Source organism: Brienomyrus brachyistius, chromosome 8, assembly GCF_023856365.1.
Source record: "Brienomyrus brachyistius isolate T26 chromosome 8, BBRACH_0.4, whole genome shotgun sequence".
NCBI lineage: Eukaryota > Metazoa > Chordata > Actinopteri > Osteoglossiformes > Mormyridae > Brienomyrus > Brienomyrus brachyistius.
This window is the reverse complement of record NC_064540.1, coordinates 2,625,112-2,644,160: the sequence shown is the minus strand read 5'-3', so window position 1 is coordinate 2,644,160 and position 19,049 is coordinate 2,625,112. Positions and strand designations below refer to the sequence as shown.

Genomic DNA, 19,049 nt, shown 5'->3' with positions numbered 1-19,049 from the left:
TATCTAATCCTCCCTCGAAACCTCAAACTAGGCTCTTTAAAAGCTAACCACCCTGGTAGAGTGTAAGGAAGCATGTGTCTCGTCAGTCAGTCTCAGCTAGTCTTCCTTCTAACCCATTTCACCATTTTATGGCATTCTAAAAAAACAAATAAGTATATGTATATTGTATATGTTCTGTCAGTAAATACAAGCTAAAGAGTCTCTTCTCTGTCTGTTACCCACTTCATATATCTATGACCTCCTACAAATGAAGGCTCTACACAGCCACAATGTATATTTTTGCTACACATTTTTATTGGCACTCAGATGGAAACATGCACATCACAAGATGCAAGCGTCAAAGGAATACTGCTGTGGACAAAAAGCCAGTTGCAGACGCGATTCTCTGGTTTGCCGATGCCCCACTGGCCTGGGTTTATCATGCATCACAGCACTTAGTTACCGCCCCCTAGGGGGGTGGGGTTATGCCAGGGGGTGGGGGTGAGTTGCTATTTCAGGCCGCTAACACGCACCAAGGCACATAGTTTCCTCTGGTGCCGGGGGCCCCGGTGTAATGAGGACGTCACACGCTTGGCCCACTGAGAGTCTGGCCGCCATGAGCCTCCCCAGCGTGCCAACACTGCTGAACGGCCTGGGGGGGGCTGGGGGGGGGGGTCAAGAGAGGATGGCCCTATTGAGCTGAAGAGTAGTACCTTCACAGAAGACCTGGGAGGTAAGTGTTGTTTTATAACAGATCTTTTTTTTTTTACCTTCACCCCTCCATATCCGTAAGCCACTTATTAACCCACCCCCTCCCCCAGCAATTTGAAAAATAATATAGACATACACACAGTGTTGATCTGGGGAAAGTTTTGGATTTTCAAATGTCAGACGTTCATCATCATTCTAAAAGTGCTACACAAATTCCAAACTGAGTTTTGCTGAAAGGCATTTGCAGAGATAATAGGATATTTTCACAGACACAAACTGGTCAGAACCACTTCCACTGAATTTTTCTTGCAGAGATTATATTCATCAGAAGCCATTTCAAGTCAAATGTCAAGTAGCTTTTAATGCACATAAAACACAACCTGTAATCGGTGACCGGTTTAAGTCGGGGAACACCGTGGGTCAGCCCAGTGTGAGGAGAGAGGCTTTGTAGACCTCCCTGTAGGCGGTCAGCCCAGTGTGAGGAGAGAGGCTTTGTAGACCTCCCTGTAGGCGTTACGCATCAGGACATACGGGAAGCAGCTCTCTAGCATGTCCTGGCTCAGGAAGGGCGACTCCTCCACGATCTAGAGACACACATTTAGTAGCAGATTAATAAAGTTCAAGAATCACTTCAAGACCCGTCTGTCCCGGGAATTCCTCTACTAGCTTAATTCTTCTCTTTACTTCCTGAATGTTCTTAATGTTGCTCCTTCAATAGTCTTCTTAGCTTCTTGCTTTGTTAGAAGTTGTTGCGTAGCTCTACCTCCTATGCTGCTTACACTCCTGTACCTGGGCATTTATCGCAAGCTCAGCCTAGCTGCACATACGCAGTCAGTCGACCCTGACTGCTTTTGAAATGTGATATTTGCCTTACTGCTATGGCACTTTGGAAAAATGCTAAATATGAATACATGTAGATAAAGTTAATGCACATTGAAAGACCAGATGTTACTGTATAGTACAGAAAATGATCCTACAGATTCTGAAATTCCATCCATCCCATAACCTAGTATATGGTTGCCGTAAACCTAGAGCCGATCCCAGCAATCATAAGACTGGGGACTACAGTCCATGGCAAGACATACACCACAGGCAATTTACAGATGCCATCACATCTGACTACCTATTTCAACGGTGGGAGGAGTCTCAGACAAACACAGGAAGGACATCAGAACTCCACACACTCCGAGCCCAGGGCGTACCTCCAACCCTCAATCCATGAGGTGTGAGGCTACACTCCTAACAAGTGAATCACCGAGCCATCCTATATTTAAGCTGCATTATGCATGCATTTACAACAAAAAGATGCAGTAGAGGAAAGTTTGAGTGTCATTCACCATGTGGAGAAGTAGGTATATAGCGTCTCTGTTTTTGCTCTCAACTTTCTCCACGTTCTGGCCCAGCTGCAACAACGTGGACGACGCCACCTACGGAGACATCCGGCAGGCGAAGCGACGTGAAATATGTCGGCAGGCGGAATGAGCGGAGGAAGAAGGAAAGACTGAGTCAGCGTTGGCCGCATTGTCACTTTTAAAGAACAAGAGATTCATTAATCATGTTAGACGTCTGCGCCCACACGTCTCTGGCCGTCCTCAAGCGAAAGTTACGCACCAGGAGGAATTCTTTCAGATGCTGCTCAATGTTCTTGTTCAGGACGGTAAACATGGCCGCTGACAACTGGTTTATGGCAGTGGCAAGACAGTGGATGTTGTTATGGTGCCCTGTGAAGAAAGGAAAGGAGGGAAGAACAGAAGCTGAAATGGACACGGGAACAGGCCAAAGAGTAAAAGACAGGGCGGCAATCATTCGGCTCACTGCCGACTGCATCGCATCGCTTATCTTCTGGAAATTTCCGACTTGAGTGCATGGAAAAAGCAACACGAGGGGAAATGCCATCCTTTGGCTCTCTGACATCCCAAAGCTTTTGCTTAGGCTCTGAGCCAAATAGCTTACGTCAGAAGGACAGAAGCCAACACTAACTTCTTCTACGCACGTCAGAACCTAAATATATGTAAACAAATTTATTTTGTAAACATTTTCTTCAGTTTAACGTCTGGCTTTTCCAGCGATTGAATAGAGTGATTAAATTCTATCTTATTCTCATATGCAATGCTGTGAGTGCTGCATGTGGCCTAGTTAATTTTTGCCAAACTCTTCAGTTTTTCCATCATTTACTGTGACGGAAAAGCACGCAGGAACATTTTTACTGCACACGGCTGTCTTTTGATTTATTGGGGAAAAAAAAAAAACGATTAACCACAATTATTTCACTATTAAAGTAGATTTAGTATTTTAGATGTCAGTAATCCTGCGATAAAGATTTGAGGATAGGATCAAAGATCAACGGCCGTCTAGAGGCAGTTGAAATCATATGGAAGAGGCCACGTGATGTCGATGAGAGTCCAGATCGAACAAAGCAACTCCATGAGCCAGCAGAGATTTATTTTTGATGACAAGCCTTCGCTGTGATTTGATCATTTCTCACGAGAAAAGTCTGAGAGATGCTAGTGTTTCAGTTGTTTCAGTTTAAGAGAATTTGGGCACAAAAGCCAATGATGTCACTGTTATTTTTCCACTCTGCGAACGAGCATCGGGCGTTACCCCCACAATCACGGCTGTAGTAAGAGTTGGCATCCAGAGCCAGCGTGGGCAGAGAGACGGCAAGGTACACCAGAAGCAGGCAGCTGAGCTTGTATTCCTCATCCACAGACGAGCCATCTGTTGGGAAGACAGGGATTGAGGTGGAGAGATCGGGATGGGAACCAATCAATGGAAGGCTCCCGAATCTCTCGAGCCGGAATCCTTTACCTGCACGCATGCTGGCGATGGCCGTGACGAGGGCAGGGTCGATGTCACATGCTAGTCCTGCCGATGAGGCCAGCTCGAACACGCTAAGGGTCACCTTTGGGGGTCACAGTCAAGCACACCCGCAACTATGTGTCAGAGTGGCCGTGTGAAAACATTCGCTGGCAGGTTCCTGTTCAGAATCTTTCCGTTGTTTTTGTGATTGTGTGCTGCCGATAAGATCTGGATGCGTCATCAGGCAATTAATTCTACCCTCTGCCCTGGAGGTTTAGGTGCGCCGACTCCAAGAGATAAGATCTCAAATTTGGTGATTTCTTGCAGGAGAAAATGAGAATTCTTTCTCGGTTGTTCAAATGAACAGTAATTTGGGCAAATGCATCTGGAGTCCTCATTAACTTTCTGCCGACTTTCTTAAAGGAACCAGTGCTTGCATATGCTTTATCGCCTCACTTCTTAAAGGCTGTGTTGCCTCAGAGGGCCAAGCTATCAGAACCTCTACAGATTCGTCAGTATGGTCGACAGCAAGGTGAGTCATCCGGCAGTGTGATCAGCAGGGAAGTAACACCTTTACACAGATGATTACTTCTGGAGGTGATGAAGTGGTGCATCTACCAAGACGATGCTCTACCTTAATGTCAGTGTCCGGGGAGATTAGATCCCGAAGACATTCAATTGGTCCCATGAGGTAAGGACAGTGCTTATGCAAGACCTGAAAAGACAAATGATCATGCATTCACTGTTTTATCCTAATTGGTTAACTGACGTGTCACACTTCTATTGAGGAGCTCAGACAAAACAAGTTAAATATCTTTTCTGCTCATTGGATTATTTCTGTCTGAAATTTGAAATATACATTTTCTGAACAACTAGCTTTATTGCTTTTTTGTAGTTTAGTTTCTCTATTGGAATGCAGCTTTCGGGAAAATACACAGTAGAAAGAATATAAAGTCCACCCCTGCCTTATGCCTTGTGCATCCTGGGGTAGACAGATTCTCCCATAACACTCTCAGGGATAGTCAGTTGGATTATACCAAGCTTAATTAATTGTATCATTTTTTGTAACACAAAATGTTTTTTCCCATTGGGCACGATTATAAATATTCAGGACCATTTCTGCTGTTGACCTGTCAGTGGTGTGATAAATTGTAACCTATTAGCAGTGGAAAGTAGATGCACTGACATGAAATGGGTCCCGTCGTGCGTGAATTTTCCTGCTGGACAAAGCAGTGACATGCAGATGGGCCACGACCGTGAACGTGAACAGTTAGGCCGCGGGAAAGGATGCTAATGCGACAGAGGTACCTACATCTCCAAGGGTTGCCTGCGTCATAGTCCTGAAGGACAGGATTACGCCAATGATGGTCATTCGCTTCAGAACATTCTCAGACGCTAGAGGGCGAAAAGGAACTGTGAGTTACCACTGAAGGCGTCCAGAGATTACACTCTCCCGCCTCGCGTACACAAAGCTATTTTCTTACAGTCAATTCTCTGGAGTCACTGTACCTTTTAGTTTGTCCTGGAGGTTGACCATTACCTCGGGCTTGTCGAAGTTTGCTCTCATCTGCACTAAAATGTCCATGTTCTCAGTTGCCAGCTTCTGAATGACCAGAACCAAAGGAAATTAGAAAAGAGCTAAAAATATTTAGCAGTATAATGAAGATCATATTGCAATATAGAGCAATCCTCAAGTAAAAGCTCACCTTCAGCTCGGCGACCTGCGAGGTAATGTGCCACATTAGGTTCTCGGTCATGAATTTCAACCCATACGGACCGATCAGTCCTGCTAGGGCCTGTAGCTCTGCGAGTTAAGGCAGGAAGGAAGTCAGGACCTCACCAGAACTTTGTGACCCACAGAATCACACTGACAGCTGACTGCCCTGCCAGCTGGAAGAGAATCACTTTTCCGTTCGGGCTCAAAGTTCCCCACAGGTGGGGGAGTGGAGATTCTTTCCTGGCCTCTGATAGACACCCAAATGGAGAGATACACTCAAAAACTGGGAGGAAAGGCAGTAGCCAAGAGGTAAGAAGTGGGTGGCAGGTGGATGTGGGAGGAAGGAAGTCAAACCAACAGTGGAGGCGGAGCTAAACGTGCATGTGTGGGACAGTGTGGGCTTGAAGATCATCTCGCCAGCATGCAGAACTTTCCCTGTTCAGAATGTTTATGTTTCTCAAAAGGCCCTTATTGGCAAATAACGTGGCCTTCTGGTTACATTCAACCGCTTCCCTGTGGGTGTCGCTTTACAAGATGCAGTGCAAGTGTGGAAATGTGTGGGGGCTGCGATTAGCAACTGCTAATGTGAAAATAAATATTAAAAACAGCTGATGGGTCAGAAGTTCCTAACAAGGTGTTACTGACGAGGTGCGTTCAACGAAATCCCGAAATGTTTCACCAGAGACGTCGGAGTACTCCTCCGCTTTGAAGCTGGCCTCGTTCTCGTTGGGCTGGCTGACGAAGCAGTGCATGAAGGGGCAGTGCACAATCACTGCACTGCTGGCTTGCCGGAGAAGACCTTCGAGATACCTGTTGAGATATGCCACAGGGAGTCAATTGAGCCATTTAGCCTGAACACCTTTATGAGATAAGCAATGACGTAGAAGCTACATAAGTCCAGATTTGTTCACAGTGAGTATTGGGCTTCGATAATTTGATGTCATACACATGTATGTGGTATGGAGCAATTATTTGTAGCAAGTGTCTAAGATCCATAAAAGCACCTACCAGCTGGTGTAGAGGGTGGTAATGGTCTGCTCTCCATGGCTGTCCAGAGGCTGGGTCTGCTGCAGCAGAACGTTCTTGACCAGCCGGGTGATGTCGATGTTCATGTACTTAGACACGACGTACAGGCTGCTGGTGTAAGCTTTGACGCCCGCCAGCAGATCAGAAGGTCGGGCGATCTCCTGGGTGGCCTTGTTGTAATTGGCCATTCGCACAATGATCCTGGGGGCAGCGTAGCGCTCGTTCATTACGTGCCAGCAGCCCGTAAAGAAGTCAATGAAGCGTGCGCCTATGCCAAGTACAGGCACTAGGGGGAGACACCTGAACGGCGCGTAGCACCGCTGTGTTTTAAGGTTAGAGGCTGCGATAATAAGCAGCTGTCCTTCTCGGTTGCGGTGCTCCGCAAATGAGAGAGCTGGGTCAGACTGAGAATGAGTTTTAGGCAGGATTTGGAAAATCGCCATCCCATAATATTCACCACTTTTTGGGAATGCTGCCGGGTGGCTACAGTACACAGATTCATAACCCAGGAGTGAAACACCAAACCAGAAGTCCATCAATAAAATATACAGCTGTATAAAATTCATTATACTTGTGAGAGTTTGGTAAGCACTGTCATCCAAGATTAAGTCATTTTTAAAATACTGCTGGATGTACTTTTGCGGATCCCATTTCCCAGGAGTTGTCCATTAATTTTTTCCAGGAGTAGATCACCATAAAGCCCTTTGGGATGTGCTTGTAAAAATTCACTACACTACATTTAAAATAGCTTGAACTTATTGATCAGTTGAGAAGCCAGCTACGGTGCAGTGATTGTGTAAACGTCTCCGCAGTGGCACTGGAAAGTGAGGCGTGACTTCCGGGGGTGACTTACTTGGAGAGGCGTATCTCGAGCTGGGAGATGAGGAACTCGGCGGGGATGATCACGTGGCCCCATACGGTGAAGTGGTTCCAGTAGCCGAAGGTGGAGCACAACTCGGTGAGAGCCACGTGGAGCTTGTCCATGCTGGGGCAGGAGGGAGAGCGAACTCAGACCTTTTATATTTTACTGAACAGTAATAAGGATGTGCAGATAGATGCTAAATTCTACTGATTCTTTCAGTCTGAATGTTTAATTTTGAGGATCAGTTTCAGGTGAAAATATAGATTTGTTTTTAACCTGGTAATTTAAATATCTACATTATTATAGGAAGCAGGACATGAATTACTATCAGGCAGGACCGCCCATGCGGGGGGAGAAAGGGGCACCCCACTGCCATTTGGCAAATTTTAGTTCCCATTGCATTGTGGGATAGGTCCTGCGTGGTGATGAAGCGCCGCCTACTTGGTGGTGATGGCGCGGTCCTTCCGCAGGCTCTCCATGCCTGGCTTCTCCCTCTGCACCTCCGCCTTCTTGGGCGCCTGCTTCTTCTGCTTCTTGTTGCGGGCCATGCTGATGGTGTGAGCGCAGTGCTTCGGCAACAGCTGAGGGGTTGGAAACGAGTTGGAAATGGCTTGAACCAGCCGGTGACTGACCGTACGCCCCGTGCATTTAAATCTATGGGAGCTTCTCCTATCTCTTTAATTTAACTTCAATTTAAAGTCTTTTTTGCGTTTATGTATTCTAAGTATTTTTTTCTATAATTCGCTGATTAATTATCTAGAATAAGGCACCACCTTGTCCTAAACATGCAGTTTCACTGTGTAAAAGGGTGCTGCATTTTTTTTATAATGTGGCATGAGAGCTGGGAAATGTGAATTATAAATATGAAAAAAGAGAATCGCAAAGTTGTTTTAAGCCACCAGAGCTGAATTGCGGCTTCGGCAAACTGGACAGTTGCCTAAGGACCAATCAGTACAAGGGGGCCCAGACAATATCATGAAAAAAAAATTAAAAATAAAATTAAATTTCAGAAAAAAAAAAAAAAAAATATATATATATATATATATATATATATATATATATATATATATTATTTATAAATAAAAATAATTACACAAAATAAAAGATTATAAAATAATCATACCATATACGTCGAATTTAAATGTTTACATGCAGGCCGAAAGATGGCCGCCTAGCTGTCAGGAGAGCAGGCAGTTACCAAGTGTCCCTGAATTACCCGCATTTCAAATCAACATGAGAGCTTCCCATGTAAAGCGTTGCCTTAGGCCCCTGAAAAGCTAGATCCGGCCCCGCAAGCAATTGCGTAAAATAAAAATGAAACACAGGCCATACCTGGTCATCCAGGTTGCACTGCTCCGCGCAGATCTCCAGGATAACGTTGCCCGCCAGGTTGGCGATTTTCTCCAGAAACCCTGCGCACAAGTTCAGGCTCTTCCTCTCTAAGACGACCACCTGGATGCCACAACAAAGATGTTCTCCGGCGTGGATGTTCCCCATAACCGTCAGCATGCATCATGCCGTCATCAATAATATACAACCACCAATGCTTTGTATTAAGACTGAATTCATATTTTTACTCCCCTAAAAATGAATGCGGTTAATTTAATAATATAGCTAATATATTATTATGGCAGTTGCTAAATACTGACCTCTTCTGGACACATCTGGTGAGTACACTGGCTGAAGTGGGAGCAGACTACAGGAAAGGCGATGAGGTATCGCTGCATTGATACTTTTTCGCAACCCTGAGCGAACATCTTCTCATAAACCTGTGAGTAGAAACTGTTAAAGGGAAAAAAATAAAATGAATCCGTGTCTCAGTTAAGTTTCAAGTTCACTTAGATTTTTAATCTCATCATTGACCACGATTGTTTGCTTGCCCAATGCAGGAATTAGGTTTGGGTATGAACAGTCCAATGTTGTGTAAGTACCGTATGTGGATTGAAGATTGACATCTTTAGTGAACTGGAAAGGTTGAAATTCTGAACCACGCAATGGAGGAGTTAAGGACATGCCTACCTAAAGTGTATACTTAAGCGTAACTGCTCTAGTGAAATATCCATCTGTATAACTGCAGAGCACAGTAGAGGTTCTCTTGTCCTTGTCTTGTCTTGAGCTACACATCCCTAACGCAGACTGAAACGAGGACTGACCAGAGTAAGGAGAGGTCTGAGGTTTCCCGGAGGAGTGTCTCAATGCCGTCCATCATCTTTGTGTGGAACTCAATCATATTCATGATCTTGGCCAAGTCTGGGAAGTCTTTAAGTTGCAGTGGCGCCTTGGCCACACTGGTATATGCCTGCGACACAGCGTGATGGATGAACAATGGGGGTGCTAAGGAGCTAAATAAAAATGAGTTTGAGAACCCTTGAAGAACCCTACCTGCAGGAGAACCTTACCTGGAGCCTTAACCAATCCAGCCTGAGGGCTCTCAAGTCAAACTCTTCACCGTTTTCCACTGCGAAGGCATGCAGAGAATTCGTAAGGCTACCTGGATTATAGCTATCATATAAACAAATAAAAAAGAGCAGCATGCAGACTGTCCATGACCCAAAAGTTGAGGATACAAATCCAAGGAAGTTTGCTACTCTTGGACCATTGAGTAACACAGTTAGTTAGCAAGCAAAATAACAAGATAGGCAAGTAGAATCACAAGCATCTTCAGAACTACTGAATAGTAGTAGTAAGCATCTGCTTACCTTGTTTGACTGATAGTGCGGACAGAGACGAGACAAACGACGTCATCAGGATGGACTCCTCTTCCGGACAGACGTTCATATTCTAGAGATGGGAGTACAACTGTGCTCATTAGAAGGTCACACAAGTAGACATGGCCAGTTTCACCCTCTGTCAACAGTGTTGCCTGAAGAGCACATGGCGGATTAGCGCATACTGTCAGAAACTAATATAACTCACTTCTCATTAGTTTTATTGGTTGCATCTATCTTCCACCCATTGAATGGGGGCTCAAAACCTATTCCAGGCAGCATAAGGCAGGGGACATAGTGAATGGCATCCCAACTCATCACAGAGTATTAACACTCACGCTCTATAGCAGGCTAAAAATACCTGACTGCCTAAAAATGTCTTTGGACTGCGGGAGGAAACGCAGGGAAGAATATGTGAACTCCACACACAAAGAGTGGCGGAGGGATTCGAGCCCCACGGTCCTGGGGGTGGGAGATAACAATGTTTCCAGTTGGGTCAAACAGTAATCCCAGTAACTAGGGGATTCCAAGCCTCATATCGTTCATCACCAGAGGTTCTATAATGGGGGGAAAGTTGGGGTGACTCCAAGGACCCCTGAGGAACATAATTGGATTTATCTGGGTTAAGGGGCCAATATGACATGCTTTCATGGGGCCCAAATTCTCTAGCAGCCGATTACTGCTCATCACTGTCAGCACATTTTGAGTCAAAAGATGTCCAGACCAAACTTAGTAGTCATACGTGTAACTTCTGGCCATGAAACACTTCTGCCACACGATTCACCGTGTTTAGAGAACAGCTGCCGGTGAACGGCGTCCCCGTGCGATACCTGTATCGTGTCATTCAGTACCAGCGCATCGAACTGTGCCAGGTACAGGAGGTGGTAACGCTGCAGAACGGTGTTGTGCTGGATCAGGAGAGTCTTCAGTCTTTCCATATAGAACAGCAGTTCTGCCAACTGGCTGCAACACAAGATGGCCGAGATCACATGTTTTGCACGGTGCTCAGCTCAGAATCGCAACAGCAAAGCCCAGACTTTGCCAGCTGCCTCCCAGGCTGAGGAGAATAATTCATATTTATCACAGAACCAAGTTGCTGCTTCTTTGTTCAGATGGATCATAGACCCCAAGTGCTGGACTGAAGGACAGAACCTTGGACGGGCCTGGTCCTGACTTACGGGTCCACGTAGTCCTCAGGAGTTTTGGTCTTGGGGATATTCTCCGAGTGCCGCATAAGCCAGAGCACTTCGTCCCGCGAGAACGCCAACGCCATAAAGACATACAGGGCCTTCGTATTGAAAAAAAATGTGTGAATTATTAATGCCAACGCCAGAAGGGGCTATTACAACTGCAACTACATTCCTTTAATCGCCTCCCCTCTCTTTCCGATGGTGGCTTGGCTGCCAGGCGGCGATGGACACCAGAACTCACTTTGGGGCCCAGCAGGCCAGGCTCATCCTCCAGGACTTTGGTCAGCTCCTTTATTGCAGTTCGCAAGAAATGCCTCTTCTCCTTGTGAAAGGCTCCACTGCCACGCAAATACAGCAACAACGCATCATCGGTCACCTTTCGTTTGATTTATCCGACACTTTCAAGCAAAGTGATGCACATTTGTAAATGTAGGGCCAGACAGACCGCAGAGCAATTGGCTGAAGAGCCCAATGGAGAGATCATTCCGCTGATGTGGGATTCAAACTGACGACCTTCCGATCACAAAGAACGGCATACTGACACACAGAGCGACACACCACCTTTCTATCTTTTGTTAGCCGAGCAGAAAGGCTCACTAAATCATGGTCGACGCGCATATTGACTGTTTAATGCACTCACCAGTTGGTTATAGCATACTCCCGGCATTCCTTGATGTCAGCAATACGTTTGTTGTATCTGTTACCAAGAGATGAGGGTCAGCTCAGTAAATCATCATGCCGACAGAAGAAGAGCTATTGCATTTTAACCTGCCAGACAGCATCTCACATTCATCCCGTCTTCCTGTGAGCCAAGATAAATATGAGACGTTTCTACCGTTGTCCCGTAATTACTATCACAGTCTGCTTTCGTGCTTTTACTTTTAAAACAGATGAACAATAAAAACTGTCCCAATGTAGAAGATGATGATACCCTATTGGACGCGGAACTGTTAGATACAACCACAAAATCTTAAGCAGGGAGCATGAGGTCTAGCCAGTAAATACAGCACTGTACAAAATCTAGGGCAGTCATGGAAAATGAGATTTAAATGATCCTGTTATTGATGTAAAACTATAATGTCTGTCAAGTCTGTTTAATCATTTCAGTGCCTCCCCTAAAATTACCCCACGATTTGCAGGAACCATCCAATACACCCAGGTATTTGTTGACTTGGCCACTAGCTTAGCATGTTTGGCTAATCGATACCTCATCGTGTTTTTACTAATTAAGTTAATTGATTGAGTGAACTGCTGGTGAAATTTAATAATACATGGAATGGCTGGGGTGCCCCTGAGGAGAAGTTTGGAGGAGAGCTTTGGGCAGGGGGGGGGTCAAAATTTAATCAACCTAGCTGTCATTTGCCCTCTCATATCTGATTCTGACAAACTGATCAGTTGGTGGGGGGGTGGTCACTGGGCTCGCTGCTCAGATTTCTTAAGCCTTGGGCCTGTGGTTTGGATCTGAAGCAGTTTTGTTCCAGTCAGTGTTTCCCAATCTTGTCCTTGGGGACCCGGAGACCGTCCACATTTTGTGGACTATCTGGCAGGGAGCTAGGAGGAAGGCAAAATGTAGACCTTCGGTTGGATCCCGAGGATTGGGCTGGGAAACACTGGCTCAAGCCATCCAAAATATCAGCAACACTTAGAAAAAAGGTAGAAATTCTTGTTATTTTACTTTTACTATGTGTACTATTCCTTTGCATATAATCTAATGCTAAATTGTGTTTTTTTTTCCCTGAGCAGACATACACTTACCAGCCGGGTAAATAACTTTAAAATAACATTTTCTTTGGTAGCCTAAGAGTTTTTCACAGTGCTGTATATAAAGCATTATTTGGGTCATGGGCAAATAAAGGCACAATAGAAGAAGAAGCCTGTGTTGTTTCTAGCTATTGTAGCCATTGTTCATAAACTGAAGGCATTTGAATGTGTTGTAATCTGCAGCGCACCCTTTGATGCCGTCGAAAATCTCCTCCGTGACCTTGTGGATGTTGAGCATCTCGTCCCTGATGAGCGTGATGTACAGGCCACTACGCAGCGCCATCTTCCACAGTTCCTGGGAGCTCTGGTTGGTGCTCAAGCTGCTGTGACAGAGCAGGAATCCCACTAGAGATCGGAAAGGCCAGGTGAGAGGGGGTATCGGGGCCCTTGGTGACGCCGCAGCCCGACCCAGTGTCTTTGCGCCGCTATCGCCAAGGTTACGGACGTACGAGCTGTTCAGCGGACACTTTCGCGTCCTTGGGGCGTGACGCTAACCTGACGTTGCCAGTTACTTGAGGGAAACAGAGCAGAGGGAGTGACAAACGGGGTAGAGAGGAGCACTGACACGTAGCCTGCCGCTCTCCAGGCTGCTCCGAAATACTCACTAATGATCCAGCGCTCCATCGTCTCCATGGACAAGTACTCACAAGGTATCTAACAGGGGGAACGAGACTAAAATGACACAAAACATCACAAACAGCACGTGGGAGGTTTTCAAATGAAAGCAGCAAGTGTGTGTTAGTCATATTTATACAGCTGAAAATGTATGTGGCTGTTTTGAGTAAATATATGGATTAGTAATGTAAAAATGTGGTAGGCGTGGTGGTATGTGAATTATGTATTTTATCTCGCTGTTTTGTTGCTATATCTGTGCTGTATTATTTTCAATTTCTACTTAATATTGTAGTTTAGTTTCATTTATTTATTTACAGCTGCAGCTACGGTTTACAGCTACAGTAGGTCCCTTGGTGTCTCTAACTTGCGCTGAGTGTGTGCATGTATGTTGTGTTTACTCTATAATGGCCTAGTGTCCCATCCAGGGTGTTCCCCGCCAATTGCCCTGTGCGGGACCGGACTGAGGTTAAAAATCCGTCCAATACTTTGGGGTTCCCCACGTCCTGTGGCTGAGCAATAGATTTCGCTGGCTGGGGGGAGGGGGGACCATCTCCCATTATATATTTCGCCAGTCCAGCGGGAAAATGCCCAGTATGGCAGATGGCCAGTCCATCCCACAGTAACCCAGCATGGATGGATCCTGAATGGATGGTTTGCTGTGTTTCTGCAAGCAAATGTCGCCGTGGTCAGTCCAAAAGAAACGCGGCTGCAGTGGGGGGGCACTACGCACTGTGTCACAGCTCACTGGCGTGAGCATGTTGGCCGGCACACTCAGGAGGCTGAGGAGCTGAGCCATGCGCCACTGATCAGCCGCTAGGTTCCTGCGGGGATACACCAACTGCAGCGAGAGCACAGCCTCCGTCACCGCCTGTGCCGGCAGAAACAGGAAAGGCTGCTGTCACTGCCGGTCACTGGCTGTCTGCGAGGCATCAGAACCCTTCACACTGGAATTGTGGGTCTCAGAAGATGCGAGAGTCGTCTCCATTTCCCTCACCTTGGTGTGCGGCCCAAACTCTTCCATCAGCTTCTTCCAGGGATGGTCGTACTCCAGGATCATCTGGCCCAGCCTCGGATACGAGGGGTCACTGCAGGAACATCACAGCTTTGCGTGTCACAGCAGGGCCTGACAGAGCCCACCCCTCCCCCCCAGCCTGTTTGACATTTCCAGCACTGCACCTTCCCAAACGTCACTCTTCAAATCGCCGTGTAGGCATATCTAAAACAGTCGTGCCAGTCCGTAAAGCTGCAGAAAGATATTCGTTCTTCTGAGCTTACAGCAGCTAAACATCACTGAATTCATCACCTCTGGAACAGGACAGAATTGGAGAGACTCCTCAAATTAATCTTGCCTGTGTGTTTGCTGGGCACACGTGTCTGCAGAGAGAGTTTTCCCTCTTTGGCAGGAGGGCAGGGGGACGTGACACTGTGCACGGCTCCAAAATGTTACTTTCAATGCCTCCACGCCTTTCTTGAAGGCGCTGCTTTAAGACTAAAGCCAGTCGACAGGCTCCTCTTCAGTTATGTGTAATTCCCACTGGGAAAAGTTGGAATTTTTATGGCTGTTGTTTTTGTAATAGGGTACACACTGTTCTCACTATAAACTGATCCCTACAAGTTATTCCTGAAAACTGCTGCTGTTAACATTACTTCAAAATTGCATGTGTTAATACAGACTTGTAGGCCTAGGGGTATAGCCTGAAATTCAGGATCCCCTGACAGAATGTCCCCTTGGGTCTGCTGCCTAATTTTACAGATAATTTTACATTTCCAAGGGCCAATTTGTATATGTAAATAGTACATTTTCACTGCTGGATTTGTGTGAGGCCGGTCTTGAGTTAGTTTTACTAGTAATAATATAGTATTATACTATTACTTGTGCATTAATAACCACAATATAAGTCATAGTTACATACTGACCTCATGTTAATTCCTCATTAATGAATCGTGACGTTTTACCTCAAGCAGTAACTATATTTGTTACTATATCTGTTAATTCTGTAAACCTTTGTGAGCTACTGAAGGAACTATTGAAGGAACAAGTAATGAATAACAAGTGAATTACTGATTTAATGTTCATCATTAATGAATCTCATCACACATCTCATCACAAATAGCAACTATATTTGTTCATGATTTGTACTTCAGTAGCAACTGAGTTATTACTAAGTATTTGCGTCCCGTAAAGTGAAGTGTTACCGTTGCCTTCTGGTCTGCTGTTTCTCCAAACAGGCACAAAGCTTATGGAGTAACAAAAAAGGACGAGATGTTCCTCAGTGTAACAGCCACAGTTTCTAGTTTACCTGGTGCCATTTGACATCTCGTGTGCACAGTTATACATGCCGATGAGCACCTTCTTTTCATCGATGCGCGAGAGCATCAGAATGACAGAAGCGTACGTCGCAATCAGGTCCAGATAGTTCTTGGTGAAGCCAAAATTCACTGTCTGTTGAATGAAACAAAGACAAGTGAAAATATTTCTCTTAAAAACCTCCTTCCTGATCAATGACAAAAAAAAAATCTGGGGTTTTTGACTAGCTAAGTGGATTTTTCAGTTACTACTATAGTATTTCAGTAGCTATTGGTTGTAGTGTTTGCGTTGTTTTCTCTTCAGCAGTATGCAGTGTCCAGTATGCAGTATGCAGTATGCAGTGCCAATCTTATTTTAATTACTCACGATGTTGAAAAAGCACTGACAAGCATCTATGGTGTTCAGGAGTTCATAGACATGATCCTGAAAGAAAGCAGATGGTCATTATCATCAAGAAATAACGGATTCGGAGGAAGACTTTATCTTCTATGCCAATCAAACGCAATAAGCTGCAAAGCAGCCAATCACTTCTTATCAAGGCAGCTTTCTTACCCGGAACTCCATCACGTCAATGAAGGAGTGATAGTAGCTAGTCAGATGCATGAGGATATCTGTTTTTTGCTTTTGGATGATGGACAGATTTTGCTGAAAAAGATCATTAGAATTCAGTGATCAGTGGTCATTGTTGACACACCACAGCACACAACAACAAAATGTGTCCTCTGCATTTAATCTTCTGCATTTAATCCATAGCAGGGGACAACTAATTCAGCGCCCAGGGAGCAGCACCTTGCTCAGGGTACCTCAGAGGTGCCTTGTTAGTCAGGGGTTTGAACCTGCAATCTTACAATTACAAGTACACTTCCCTAACCATTAAGCCACCACAGCCCTTAAGTCTTATACTACATTGGAATTTGCTTGGGATTTGAACCCAGAACCGCTTGTACTAGAGACAGGGATCATACCCCAGCACCAATGAGGGGCTCAGGGTAAGTGAAGAGGTGCTTCAGTACAGAAAAACAATAGTAGAGGTTTCCAGAATGCTCTTCTAAAGCATTTCATAGTCTAGCGTGAACAAGAGAAGCAGAACCCTTGTGAAAGACAGTCTGGAATACTCACAACGTTCCCCCTAGGGTCAAGGTTGGGGAATTTCTTGTTAATGTATTTGATGGCCGACTCCATGGGCTTTTCTGACAGGAAGCTGGGCCTGAGCTGGGGGTCTGTGCAAATCTGTAACAGCAGAGAAAACAAGCATGAGAATGCCCCCGCAGGACGAGGATGCCCCCGCAGGACGAGGATGCCCCCGCAGCATGAGGATGCCCCCCAAGCCTGTGTTGTGGTGCCTTGGCTATTTGCCATGAGCGCCCTGTTCCTGTACTGCAAGCGCCCGCTAATCCAACATCATCAAGCATTTTCTGAGTCGCATGCGCTACACCTCACCTCTCACACCTCAGATTACTGCAGCCTAAATATTAATCTCCATCTGAGAATGCAGGCATCATCTTCAAAGGGATGCCTTGGCAGTCTGGGGAATCATCTGATGATATTAGAGCCTGACTTTGATCAACAACAAATAATGAGAACTGCTACCCCCTGGAGAGCATGAAAAGCAGCTTGACATCAACATGATTTAAGGTCTTTGTTCTCCAAGAAACGCCATATTTTATTTATATCTCACGCTCAGCTTTGATATAAATTTGACCTATAATGACGGTTGCAGAGAGAGAGAGCACCACGTACGGGAACAGCACCAGTCTTCGCCATGGCCTCTCTTAGCAGCTTCACTTCCTGTGCAAACTTCCGCTTTTGAGCCAGGGACTGTGCTGAAGAGCGGATCGAGCTACAGACCTTCTGTCTATTTATGAGAACAGCCTCAGCTACAGATTAATGCCTGTCCACTCAACTCCATCTCCTTCGTCTCATTTCATTGTGCATTGAGCATAAAGACAATAAAGTTGACTTTGACTATATGTGTTGAGACTACACCACCAGCATCAACTCTTTCCCTTTTAAGGAAATACCTACTCTCCCTTCGCACCTGTTGCTTAATTTCCTGTCAATTGCAAAAGTCAGTCTAAACACTTCGATATAGTTTGTACCATGTTACAAATATCCTACATGTGAGTAGAGTTTGCTGAGAAGGGCTACTTCCCCTTCCATGAAGAATGTGACACCATTGGGCTCGGAGGTCGATCTCACCGTCTTGATGTGTTTCATCCGGATGAGGACCCCCCTGCCCCGCTCATTGAGGATGGTCAGCTTCTCCGCCAGTTTGTGCTGGTAGGCCATGACAGCTGATTATCTCCACTTCTCCACTTCGCTTTCCACTTATGGCCGCACTCCTGCTCCCCGATCAGGCCCGGACAAACACAGCCTGGTCCCACCCAATTTAGTTTTTTTTTTTTTTCTGTGAGGGGCGGTCCTAGCCGCAGGGGGCGGAGTCTATATGAAGTCATGGTGCGGCTGGGTCTTTTAGGGGAAGAGGAGTGGCAGCCAGGTCTGGTGACTCTCGTGTCTGGTTTGCCACGGGTCATGTGTTGCTGGAGCTGTGTCGTGTGTTGAGTCCGCTTCACCCTCATAGTGACAACGTGAAGCAGTATGAAGAGATCAGGAAACCACAGCATAACGACTTGGGGTGTCGACTGTGACATCACTTCCTGTGTGCCTTTTCCTGCGTATCTTCCTCTTTTTAGTATTCTTCTATTGCACAAACTTTTTCATCTTTGAAGGAGGAAGATCATGAAAATGTTTGTTTCAATAAAGCTAAATGCGCCTTAACTCAACTGTAAGAGTCCTTCTGGGCATTGAACATGCTGCAGTTTCATATTCCCTGATACCACTGTCACGCGCCACACTATATACAAACTCAGGCTTTTCTGTCTCGCTAGTCTTTAAACGAGGATTCTGCAAGCTATAAATTCTGATTCTGTAAAATAGTTCGCATTCATCCCCAGTAGTGAAGCTTTCACTATTGTCATTGTTTCCACTGGTAGGATGAGCGTGAAAACACACACATATTACCTCCCCTTTCCACTAGGTGTCAGGGTCAGCATGCTTGCGTGTGGAACTCCTCTCTCTGTAAGAAAACACTTATGTGTTTGTGGCGAGCTTCCACCCTCGCATGTGACCCTAGTCCACCCAATCCCCAGCATAGCAAACCACTGAAAATCTAGACTATATCTCTCTAATATTCTGAGAAGAACTTTGGTTCTTTTCCGCCTTTTAATTATTTTCGAAATTTCACATAAACAGAGATGTATAGTGAAATTATGTTTCACAGTTTTATAAATGTAACGTTAATGTTTATTTAGGTGAAAACCAGGGAAATGGGCCTTAAACTGACCGGTTAATAAGTTTCCACTTAGAGTGTTTC

At 45.5% G+C, this 19,049-nt stretch overlaps 1 protein-coding gene across 1 annotated transcript; it reads right to left on the bottom strand.

Annotated features, from left to right (window-relative positions):
* Nucleotides 1-272: 272 nt before the first annotated feature.
* Nucleotides 273-18,084, bottom strand: nckap1l (NCK associated protein 1 like). The gene is made up of 31 exons (XM_049022848.1): nucleotides 17,876-18,084; nucleotides 16,796-16,906; nucleotides 16,229-16,321; nucleotides 16,043-16,099; nucleotides 15,669-15,811; nucleotides 14,363-14,453; nucleotides 14,099-14,236; nucleotides 13,359-13,407; nucleotides 12,942-13,098; nucleotides 11,633-11,689; nucleotides 11,234-11,330; nucleotides 10,981-11,090; nucleotides 10,633-10,765; nucleotides 9,794-9,875; nucleotides 9,494-9,552; nucleotides 9,248-9,393; nucleotides 8,744-8,876; nucleotides 8,427-8,546; nucleotides 7,536-7,675; nucleotides 7,086-7,217; nucleotides 6,215-6,433; nucleotides 5,886-6,016; nucleotides 5,196-5,293; nucleotides 4,999-5,092; nucleotides 4,802-4,884; nucleotides 4,124-4,204; nucleotides 3,499-3,592; nucleotides 3,292-3,408; nucleotides 2,302-2,411; nucleotides 2,028-2,117; nucleotides 273-1,274 (listed from the first exon to the last, which is right to left on the bottom strand). The coding sequence occupies exons 1-31, from the start codon at nucleotides 17,963-17,965 to the stop codon at nucleotides 1,158-1,160; spliced, it is 3,372 nt and encodes a 1,123-aa protein (XP_048878805.1). The 5' UTR covers nucleotides 17,966-18,084; the 3' UTR covers nucleotides 273-1,157.
* Between the last annotated feature and the right edge of the window lie 965 nt (nucleotides 18,085-19,049).